At 37.5% G+C, this 12,076-nt stretch overlaps 1 protein-coding gene across 6 annotated transcripts in view; it reads left to right on the forward strand.

The window, feature by feature from the left end:
- The window catches only part of NIPBL (NIPBL cohesin loading factor), a 167,274-nt gene that overhangs the window by 106,936 nt on the left and 48,262 nt on the right, over window positions 1–12,076 (forward strand). For all 6 annotated transcript variants that reach the window (XM_048932553.1, XM_048932552.1, XM_048932551.1 and 3 more), the window contains one exon: window positions 463–2,010. In XM_048932553.1, the coding sequence (XP_048788510.1) occupies window positions 463–2,010 (1,548 nt within the window). The remainder of the gene's footprint in view (window positions 1–462; window positions 2,011–12,076) is intronic.

The following is a 12,076-nucleotide window of genomic DNA, read 5'->3' on the forward strand; positions in this document are numbered from 1 at the left end:
TCCTTACTAATTTTGTGTATAATGAAGCAGGCTGTATTTGCAAATGAGAATCTTTTACAGTAGTAGTATTCATCAAAGAGTAGATGTGAAGGTGCACTTTAAGCTTGTCTTAGCAGACTTTTGCTTCAACATTAAGTATTTTTGTTTGCTTGCTTGTCTTGTCATTATTTATTGTGACTGCTTTGTTAGGTTGTTCTCATGCAAGTTTTACAGGAGCCTTGATTTCATGTGTTTTGAGGTTTTCTAATGAATAATTGGAATCTCTGTTTGGCTGGCAGTGAACAATAGTCTATGAATGCATTAAAAAGTGTTAGCTAGAGAAGATCTATTCTTGCTTTTAAATTCAATGACTTTTCTTATATATGATCATACATGCTGAGAATGGCCAGGAAGATATTATTGCTTATACAATTAACCTTTTTCTATATATATCATTTGTTATTTTTCTCTGTTAATTTGCAGATAAGCCTCTGAAGAAGCGAAAACAAGAAAACAAACCACAGGAGGCTGGGGGTGCTGCTGGAGGAAATAGGCCAGCTTCTCAGGAGACAGGTTCTGCAGGAAATGGGGCAAGGCCAGCGCTGATGGTTAGTATTGATCTTCAGCAAGCAGGAAGAGCAGACTCTCAGGCAACAATAACTCAGGAACTTGAGGCTATCAAAAAACCTGAAGAGATTAAGCAGTATAATGATGGATTTGTGTGTATTCCCCAAGAAGAGACTGTTGGAGTTCTTAAACTTAAACCTGAAAACCACCCTGAGATTTTCAGGAAAAAGTCAGAATTTGAGGTTCAAAAGACAGATATCCAGCAAAATGAGAACAGACAAATGGAGTTTCAGCAAAATGAGAGCAGAAGGTTGGAAATTAAATACAATGACAGTAAACAGGTAGACGCTAAGTATGAAATCAAGCATGATAGCAGACAAGTGGAGATGAAACAAAATGAGAACAGACAGGCAGAGTCAAAACAGAATGAGAGCAGACAAATGGAGATGAAACAAAATGAGGGAAAACAAAATAATGGTAAACAAGAAATAAGACAGAGGCCTGAAACACCAAAGCAGAAGAGTGAAGGCAGGCCTGAAACACCCAAGCAGAAGAGTGAAGTCAGGCCTGAAACACCAAAACATAGACATGATAACAGGAGGGATTCCAGTAAACCATTGTCAGAAAAGAAAATTGAATTATCTAGGCATAAACCTGATATGAAATCTGATACTTCAAAGCTAAAACCTGATAGTAGATCAGATCCAGTGAAGCAAAGGCCTGAGGGGCGTTCAGTTTCTGATGCTCAGAGACGTGACCACGATAGCCTTAAACAGAGATCTGAGGACAGGGAATCAGAAAGATACAGAGGAGATCCATCAAAGATTAGAAGGACTGAATTTTTGAGATCCTCGAACAGAAATGAACATGATTCTAAGTATGGTATTAAATCTGATGGTTCAAAACCTGAGAAATTTGAAAGGAAACACAGACATGACTCTGGTGAATCGAGAGAAAGATTTTCTTCTGGGGATCAGAAGTCGGACCAGAAGTCAAGACCTGACAGCCCTCGTGTAAAACAGGATGGCAAAGGAGATTCTAGCAAATCAAGAGCTGATAAACCTGGTTTTAGGTCACCCAACAGCAAGGATGAACGAAGGACAGACAGTAGTAAGAGTAAAGTTGAGAGTAATAAAGCACATCCTGACAATAAAGCAGAGTTTCCCAGTTATTTGTTGGGGGCAAGATCTGGTGCACTGAAACATTTTGTCATTCCAAAAATCAAGCGTGACAAAGATGGCAATGTCACTCAGGAGTCAAGGAAAACTGAATTTAAAGGTGAACAGAAGGACAAAGTAGAGAAGATTGGGCTAGTTGAAGACCTGAATAAAGGAGCTAAGCCTGTAGTTGTCCTTCAGAAGCTTTCTTTGGATGACGTACAGAAATTTATTAAGGATAGAGAAGACAAATCAAGGGGCTCTTGTTTTAAACCTAACAAGAACAAGTCGTCCAAATCTAATAAAGGTAAGATTATTTTTGTTAATTGCACTGTATTTTGTCCTCTGACTTTCTTTTAGATTTGCTGCTCCTGGGTAGGAAAGTAAACCTAAAAGCTTGATTGTTCATATGCCTGCTTGCTTATACAGTGATATTAGAAATCAAAGTGAAACTCATCTAGCGACTTGTTTCTGGATGTTTTGCCCAAGTGTAAGTGAAAAGATGTATTCTGTTGCAAGTACCTAATGTAGGAAGTCTTAGGTGGTTTCAGACTGTACTTCATCTGGGTATGTATGTAGATAAACATAACTGGTATATGCGTGACCTAAAGTGGTGTGTCTGTATAAACCAGCGTAGCTGGAGCGCTGGAAGCTGCTACTTAGACAAGCCCCAAGATTCTTCTGTGTCTTTAATTACTAGACTGAAATGTGTCTTTTTCTGGAGATGTATTAACGCAACACAAGCAAGAACAGGGTTACAAAATGCCATCAGCATTTACACCACAGGTGCATCACTTCTGGGGAGCCTGCACACTTTAGGTCTTTTGACAATAAACTGTTTTAAGGTGCTGTCTTCAGAGGAGCGTAGACGTTTCTGTCTGTCTTAAGTGGCAAGAGGAAAGGAACCAGAAAACAACTGGTTGATATTTTTAAACTAACACAAAAAGTATTTGCGTGATTTCCAGTGTCATCACTCTAATTTAGAGAAATAGTGTTTGCTGTGTTACTCAGGGCCGTTTTCAGTTATAAACATTTTAATGCCACTGAAACGTGATTTTCATAAGCATCCTTTATTTGATTCATCCTACACTTCTTAGTAGATTGTGTAGCACATCTTTTCTAATGTTGCCCTTAGCATCACTGATCCATTTCTTCTTCCATCCCTCTTATTTCATGTAGCTGAGAACATTTTGAATTCTCTATTTTTACGTGCTCATATTTCTTGTCCTTTATTTTTTTCCATTGTCTTCCATCCCTCCCCCAAGAAAATATCTTATTCCAGCCTTAATGGATCACTGCTGTTTGGTTTGAAATAGAGTGAGTTCACCTAGTTGAAAACACCATTTAGGTGGTCATTCTGTCTCAAGGAATAATTCTGCCTCAAATGGGCTAAATGTTTTGTCACATCTTTGCAATCTATACAAATTTTAATAAATCTTGAATTTCAAAATTGTGCCGTTGTTGTGCCTGTGTATAAGCCTTTGTTGTTGTGTGAAAAGACAGACATTTTTGTTGGATTTTGCTGACAAGTTTGTAGATCTGTAAGTTACTGAATGAAGGGAAGGAGTAGCTGTAGCACAGGACTGTTACACTTGAATCTTCTTGAATCATCCTGATGGTCAGTTCTGGCATTTGCAGGAAAGAAACAATGTTTTTCTCTCTTCTGATCTTTCAGCTTTTTTTTTTATTTTATTTTTTTGGGAAGATGTAGTCTGTTCTCAGAGGAAAGTTATGGAGCTTCTTTTCAAAGAGTTGTTCGTTTGTTTGTGTGCTTGTGAGGGGTCTTACTGTAGCCTCCTTTCAGCAGGTCAGAATGAACACTCTGGTTTTAACATGGTTTTAACATTTGTGAATGCCTTCTATTCTGTATGTTCTGAAATGTGTTGTGGGAGCACTTTGGAACTATTCCCTTCAATATTGAGATTGTGAGGTCATGTGTGCCATGCTTTCTTTACCCGGCTTCAGCAAATGCCTTCTACGCTACTTCCTTGAGCCATACTGATCAGCTATGTGAACAGTTTCTTAGTTACTGTATTCAGAGCAAGATTTACTTTATTAAAGCACAATAGGATATGTTCCGTAAGAGAAACTAACTGCCAGCGTAAGGCAGCGTCTGTGGTTCGCTGTGTGTGAAAGACTCTCTTTCCAAAACAAGCATGGTGTATGTAATGCAAGTTTTAGTTTAGGACAAATGAGAGCGTTTTTAAGACTTGTGCAGAAATGCCATTTGGATCTTCAAATATAATCTCTAAAAGTTTGTTTTAAAAAATTCTAATGCCCGTTCCCACTCCTTCAGTGTGTAGATGGCTATTACGGGACTTCATTATCTATTCAAGACTTGTGTAAACACAAACTTGGTTGCTCAATATCAGTCTTCTAAACACACTAAATTCTCCACCAGCACACCTGAAATTTCAGTGCAGATTTTCCCTTTCTTCAAAGGTGTGCTTCACGCATAGTCTTACATAAGGAACTAAAGGTTTCGCTGCGCTGCACTTTGGTCGTCTTCATGTTTTAGAGTTACAACAGTGCAGCTAGATTTCCCTTCTACACCTGTGTGGTTTTTCTTTGAGCCTACAGTGACTCTTATTTTACTCTGGTAGTTTATAGCAATGTCAAATTCTGTTGCTTTTGTGTGACACAACATTTTATGTTTGAGTTCTAGCACTACTGGAAACAGTTTGATTTGTCAAGCTCAAAAGTCATTTAGGTGCTCACCTTCTAGTTAGGAGTGACAAGAAAGGAAATATTCTCGGATAACAAACTGCATCCACATTGTGTTGGCTGTTTGAGCAAACTCAAACCTCAGTTTTCTGGGCAGTTTGGCAGGGCTTCTCAACTGTATTCTCTTGTATATATGAAAACAATAGAGAAAAAGGGTGTATGATTCTTGAGCATTTGTTTAAATCCCTCATGTATAGGGCTTACGTAAGGAATAGATTGTCCAACCTTTTGAAAAAACAGCTTGTGGATATTAATACTTGAAGAAAACAAATTTCACTCAAGCTTATTTACAGAACTAATTTTTTTATCGTAAATGAGCACACTGAAATCAGTGTGGCAATGAAGCACTGCAGTCAAAGGATATTTACTTTTGAAAGTTATCAATTGTGATGCAGCTTCCTTACTACAGTACAGATTGTACTTTTGTAAAGGGTACAATTGTAAAAGTTTTTGATTCCACAGGCCTAAATTTTCAGATCACTGTCTGGAATTTCCAAGAGAAGCTGCATTTGCAGGTGTAAATGGAGAAATAGTAGCCCACTAAGCATCTTCCAAGTTGCATACACTGCCAGTTGCACTGAGCAAATTATAATTTTCATTGAATGTTTACTTGAAAATTACACGGCATTTCAGAGAAACAAAGGACATTTTATGCTTTACAGAAAGGGACTTCTTATGATTCTTTTGGACTGAAGACTTATTGTAAACTCTAAATGTGTCTGTACATACAGGAAAAAAAAAACCTGTCTCTTTTGCAAGAAATGTACAGCCTTTCTCTCTTTCTGTTGTCATAGAATCACATAATTGCTTGGATTGGAAAGGATGTTAAAGATCATCTAGTTCCAGCTCCCCTGGTGTCTATTAATGACTACCTCTTTTCAGCTTAACTGGACCAGAAGGCTTCCCTTATGGCATTTATAAATACACTGGATTTGTAGAAGATCCATTTTAATATATACTTTTTTTCATTCAGCCGTTAGTCTTTTTTTTCTCGTAGTGAACAAGGTTGCATTTTGAAAATACGCTAGGTACAGTTTCATCAAAAACTAAAACCAAATGTATATAATGAGTTAATTCCAATAGTCTAGAAAACTTGCAGTTATTTAGCATGCTTTGCACCAGAATGGGTCATTTCTATTTGCAGGTGTTCTTTGGCAATATATATCCATCCTTTCCCAAAAGGTATGGTGAAATATGTGTTGGAATCATGTAGTCTCTGAGGCCTTCATTTTTTGTTTCAACTTTTCATAAATAAATGTTGGGAAAATTCAGCAGTTACATGATGCAGCTTTTATTTCTGTTGGTAGTTTACCTGTGAAAAAGGAGAATTTTTCAGTGCGTTACTTTGTCTGGAGGCGGATGGAGTTATTTCCTACCCTTGTCTTTGCCATTAAGGTAGATGCTCTGATTCTTGCTCTCATAGTTATTCCTAACACTTCTCTGGGTAACAAGAGTGAAACGTAGATATTGCATATTCAATCCTTGAAAAAAAGCAATATATTCTACAAAGCTCACCTGTTTCTTTATATGTTTGTTCAACAGAAATACAGTGCTTTGTCTATTTGCAGATTTAGGAATTACAGATAACCTTACGCAGATATCTGTGGACAGGGAGTCAGAAAGAGACAGAGGAGATCCATCAAAGATTAGAAGGACTGAATTTTTGAGATCCTCAAATAGAAATGAAGATGATTCTGAGTATGGTATTAAATCTGATGGTTCAAAACATAAAATATTTGATAGGAAACTCAGACACGAGATTGATGAATGGAGAGAAAGGCTTTCTTCTGAGAATCAGAAGACCTGACAGCCCTTGTGTAAAACAGGATGGCAAAGGAGATTCTAGCAAATCAAGAGCTGATAAACCTGGTTTTAGGTCACCCAACAGCAAGGATGAACGAAGGACAGACAGTAGTAAGAGTAAAGTTGAGAGTAATAAAGCACATCCTGACAATAAAGCAGAGTTTCCCAGTTATTTGTTGGGGGCAAGATCTGGTGCACTGAAACATTTTGTCATTCCAAAAATCAAGCGTGACAAAGATGGCAATGTCACTCAGGAGTCAAGGAAAACTGAATTTAAAGGTGAACAGAAGGACAAAGTAGAGAAGATTGGGCTAGTTGAAGACCTGAATAAAGGAGCTAAGCCTGTAGTTGTCCTTCAGAAGCTTTCTTTGGATGACGTACAGAAATTTATTAAGGATAGAGAAGACAAATCAAGGGGCTCTTGTTTTAAACCTAACAAGAACAAGTCGTCCAAATCTAATAAAGGTAAGATTATTTTTGTTAATTGCACTGTATTTTGTCCTCTGACTTTCTTTTAGATTTGCTGCTCCTGGGTAGGAAAGTAAACCTAAAAGCTTGATTGTTCATATGCCTGCTTGCTTATACAGTGATATTAGAAATCAAAGTGAAACTCATCTAACGACTTGTTTCTGGATGTTTTGCCCAAGTGTAAGTGAAAAGATGTATTCTGTTGCAAGTACCTAATGTAGGAAGTCTTAGGTGGTTTCAGACTGTACTTCATCTGGGTATGTATGTAGATAAACATAACTGGTATATGCGTGACCTAAAGTGGTGTGTCTGTATAAACCAGCGTAGCTGGAGCGCTGGAAGCTGCTACTTAGACAAGCCCCAAGATTCTTCTGTGTCTTTAATTACTAGACTGAAATGTGTCTTTTTCTGGAGATGTATTAACGCAACACAAGCAAGAACAGGGTTACAAAATGCCATCAGCATTTACACCACAGGTGCATCACTTCTGGGGAGCCTGCACACTTTAGGTCTTTTGACAATAAACTGTTTTAAGGTGCTGTCTTCGGAGGAGCGTAGACATTTCTGTCTGTCTTAAGTGGCAAGAGGAAAGGAACCAGAAAACAACTGGTTGATATTTTTAAACTAACACAAAAAGTATTTGCGTGATTTCCAGTGTCATCACTCTAATTTAGAGAAATAGTGTTTGCTGTGTTACTCAGGGCCGTTTTCAGTTATAAACATTTTAATGCCACTGAAACGTGATTTTCATAAGCATCCTTTATTTGATTCATCCTACACTTCCTAGTAGATTGTGTAGCACATCTTTTCTAATGTTGCCCTTAGCATCACTGATCCATTTCTTCTTCCATCCCTCTTATTTCATGTAGCTGAGAACATTTTGAATTCTCTATTTTTACGTGCTCATATTTCTTGTCCTTTATTTTTTTCCATTGTCTTCCATCCCTCCCCCAAGAAAATATCTTATTCCAGCCTTAATGGATCACTGCTGTTTGGTTTGAAATAGAGTGAGTTCACCTAGTTGAAAACACCATTTAGGTGGTCATTCTGTCTCAAGGAATAATTCTGCCTCAAATGGGCTAAATGTTTTGTCACATCTTTGCAATCTATACAAATTTTAATAAATCTTGAATTTCAAAATTGTGCCGTTGTTGTGCCTGTGTATAAGCCTTTGTTGTTGTGTGAAAAGACAGACATTTTTGTTGGATTTTGCTGACAAGTTTGTAGATCTGTAAGTTACTGAATGAAGGGAAGGAGTAGCTGTAGCACAGGACTGTTACACTTGAATCTTCTTGAATCATCCTGATGGTCAGTTCTGGCATTTGCAGGAAAGAAACAATGTTTTTCTCTCTTCTGATCTTTCAGCTTTTTTTTTTATTTTATTTTTTTGGGAAGATGTAGTCTGTTCTCAGAGGAAAGTTATGGAGCTTCTTTTCAAAGAGTTGTTCGTTTGTTTGTGTGCTTGTGAGGGGTCTTACTGTAGCCTCCTTTCAGCAGGTCAGAATGAACACTCTGGTTTTAACATTTGTGAATGCCTTCTATTCTGTATGTTCTGAAATGTGTTGTGGGAGCACTTTGGAATTATTCCCTTCAATATTGAGATTGTGAGGTCATGTGTGCCATGCTTTCTTTACCCGGCTTCAGCAAATGCCTTCTACGCTACTTCCTTGAGCCATACTGATCAGCTATGTGAACAGTTTCTTAGTTACTGTATTCAGAGCGAGATTTACTTTATTAAAGCACAATAGGATATGTTCCGTAAGAGAAACTAACTGCCAGCGTAAGGCAGCGTCTGTGGTTCGCTGTGTGTGAAAGACTCTCTTTCCAAAACAAGCATGGTGTATGTAATGCAAGTTTTAGTTTAGGACAAATGAGAGCGTTTTTAAGACTTGTGCAGAAATGCCATTTGGATCTTCAAATATAATCTCTAAAAGTTTGTTTTAAAAAATTCTAATGCCCGTTCCCACTCCTTCAGTGTGTAGATGGCTATTACGGGACTTCATTATCTATTCAAGACTTGTGTAAACACAAACTTGGTTGCTCAATATCAGTCTTCTAAACACACTAAATTCTCCACCAGCACACCTGAAATTTCAGTGCAGATTTTCCCTTTCTTCAAAGGTGTGCTTCACGCATAGTCTTACATAAGGAACTAAAGGTTTCGCTGCGCTGCACTTTGGTCGTCTTCATGTTTTAGAGTTACAACAGTGCAGCTAGATTTCCCTTCTACACCTGTGTGGTTTTTCTTTGAGCCTACAGTGACTCTTATTTTACTCTGGTAGTTTATAGCAATGTCAAATTCTGTTGCTTTTGTGTGACACAACATTTTATGTTTGAGTTCTAGCACTACTGGAAACAGTTTGATTTGTCAAGCTCAAAAGTCATTTAGGTGCTCATCTTCTAGGTAGGAGTGACAAGAAAGGAAATATTCTCGGATAACAAACTGCATCCACATTGTGTTGGCTGTTTGAGCAAACTCAAACCTCAGTTTTCTGGGCAGTTTGGCAGGGCTTCTCAACTGTATTCTCTTGTATATATGAAAACAATAGAGAAAAAGGGTGTATGATTCTTGAGCATTTGTTTAAATCCCTCATGTATAGGGCTTACGTAAGGAATAGATTGTCCAACCTTTTGAAAAAACAGCTTGTGGATATTAATACTTGAAGAAAACAAATTTCACTCAAGCTTATTTACAGAACTAATTTTTTTATCGTAAATGAGCACACTGAAATCAGTGTGGCAATGAAGCACTGCAGTCAAAGGATATTTACTTTTGAAAGTTATCAATTGTGATGCAGCTTCCTTACTACAGTACAGATTGTACTTTTGTAAAGGGTACAATTGTAAAAGTTTTTGATTCCACAGGCCTAAATTTTCAGATCACTGTCTGGAATTTCCAAGAGAAGCTGCATTTGCAGGTGTAAATGGAGAAATAGTAGCCCACTAAGCATCTTCCAAGTTGCATACACTGCCAGTTGCACTGAGCAAATTATAATTTTCATTGAATGTTTACTTGAAAATTACACGGCATTTCAGAGAAACAAAGGACATTTTATGCTTTACAGAAAGGGACTTCTTATGATTCTTTTGGACTGAAGACTTATTGTAAACTCTAAATGTGTCTGTACATACAGGAAAAAAAAAACCTGTCTCTTTTGCAAGAAATGTACAGCCTTTCTCTCTTTCTGTTGTCATAGAATCACATAATTGCTTGGATTGGAAGGGATGTTAAAGATCATCTAGTTCCAGCTCCCCTGGTGTCTATTAATGACTACCTCTTTTCAGCTTAACTGGACCAGAAGGCTTCCGTTATGGCATTTATAAATACACTGGATTTGTAGAAGATCCATTTTAATATATACTTTTTTTCATTCAGCCGTTAGTCTTTTTTTTCTCGTAGTGAACAAGGTTGCATTTTGAAAATACGCTAGGTACAGTTTCATCAAAAACTAAAACCAAATGTATATAATGAGTTAATTCCGATAGTCTAGAAAACTTGCAGTTATTTAGCATGCTTTGCACCAGAATGGGTCATTTCTATTTGCAGGTGTTTTTTGGCAATATATATCCATCCTTTCCCAAAAGGTATGGTGAAATATGTGTTGGAATCATGTAGTCTCTGAGGCCTTCATTTTTTGTTTCAACTTTTCATAAATAAATGTTGGGAAAATTCAGCAGTTACATGATGCAGCTTTTATTTCTGTTGGTAGTTTACCTGTGAAAAAGGAGAATTTTTCAGTGCGTTACTTTGTCTGGAGGCGGATGGAGTTATTTCCTACCCTTGTCTTTGCCATTAAGGTAGATGCTCTGATTCTTGCTCTCATAGTTATTCCTAACACTTCTCTGGGTAACAATAGTGAAACGTAGATATTGCATATTCAATCCTTGAAAAAAAGCAATATATTCTACAAAGCTCACCTGTTTCTTTATATGTTTGTTCAACAGAAATACAGTGCTTTGTCTATTTGCAGATTTAGGAATTACAGATAACCTTACGCACATATCTGTGGACAGGGAGTCAGAAAGAGACAGAGGAGATCCATCAAAGATTAGAAGGACTGAATTTTTGAGATCCTCACATAGAAATGAAGATGATTCTGAGTATGGTATTAAATCTGATGGTTCAAAACATAAAATATTTGATAGGAAACTCAGACACGAGATTGATGAATGGAGAGAAAGGCTTTCTTCTGAGAATCAGAAGACCTGACAGCCCTTGTGTAAAACAGGATGGCAAAGGAGATTCTAGCAAATCAAGAGCTGATAAACCTGGTTTTAGGTCACCCAACAGCAAGGATGAACGAAGGACAGACAGTAGTAAGAGTAAAGTTGAGAGTAATAAAGCACATCCTGACAATAAAGCAGAGTTTCCCAGTTATTTGTTGGGGGCAAGATCTGGTGCACTGAAACATTTTGTCATTCCAAAAATCAAGCGTGACAAAGATGGCAATGTCACTCAGGAGTCAAGGAAAACTGAATTTAAAGGTGAACAGAAGGACAAAGTAGAGAAGATTGGGCTAGTTGAAGACCTGAATAAAGGAGCTAAGCCTGTAGTTGTCCTTCAGAAGCTTTCTTTGGATGACGTACAGAAATTTATTAAGGATAGAGAAGACAAATCAAGGGGCTCTTGTTTTAAACCTAACAAGAACAAGTCGTCCAAATCTAATAAAGGTAAGATTATTTTTGTTAATTGCACTGTATTTTGTCCTCTGACTTTCTTTTAGATTTGCTGCTCCTGGGTAGGAAAGTAAACCTAAAAGCTTGATTGTTCATATGCCTGCTTGCTTATACAGTGATATTAGAAATCAAAGTGAAACTCATCTAACGACTTGTTTCTGGATGTTTTGCCCAAGTGTAAGTGAAAAGATGTATTCTGTTGCAAGTACCTAATGTAGGAAGTCTTAGGTGGTTTCAGACTGTACTTCATCTGGGTATGTATGTAGATAAACATAACTGGTATATGCGTGACCTAAAGTGGTGTGTCTGTATAAACCAGCGTAGCTGGAGCGCTGGAAGCTGCTACTTAGACAAGCCCCAAGATTCTTCTGTGTCTTTAATTACTAGACTGAAATGTGTCTTTTTCTGGAGATGTATTAACGCAACACAAGCAAGAACAGGGTTACAAAATGCCATCAGCATTTACACCACAGGTGCATCACTTCTGGGGAGCCTGCACACTTTAGGTCTTTTGACAATAAACTGTTTTAAGGTGCTGTCTTCAGAGGAGCGTAGACGTTTCTGTCTGTCTTAAGTGGCAAGAGGAAAGGAACCAGAAAACAACTGGTTGATATTTTTAAACTAACACAAAAAGTATTTGCGTGATTTCCAGTGTCATCACTCTAATTTAGAGAAATAGTGTTTGCTGTGTTACTCAGGGC

Source organism: Lagopus muta, chromosome Z (assembly GCF_023343835.1).
Source record: "Lagopus muta isolate bLagMut1 chromosome Z, bLagMut1 primary, whole genome shotgun sequence".
NCBI lineage: Eukaryota > Metazoa > Chordata > Aves > Galliformes > Phasianidae > Lagopus > Lagopus muta.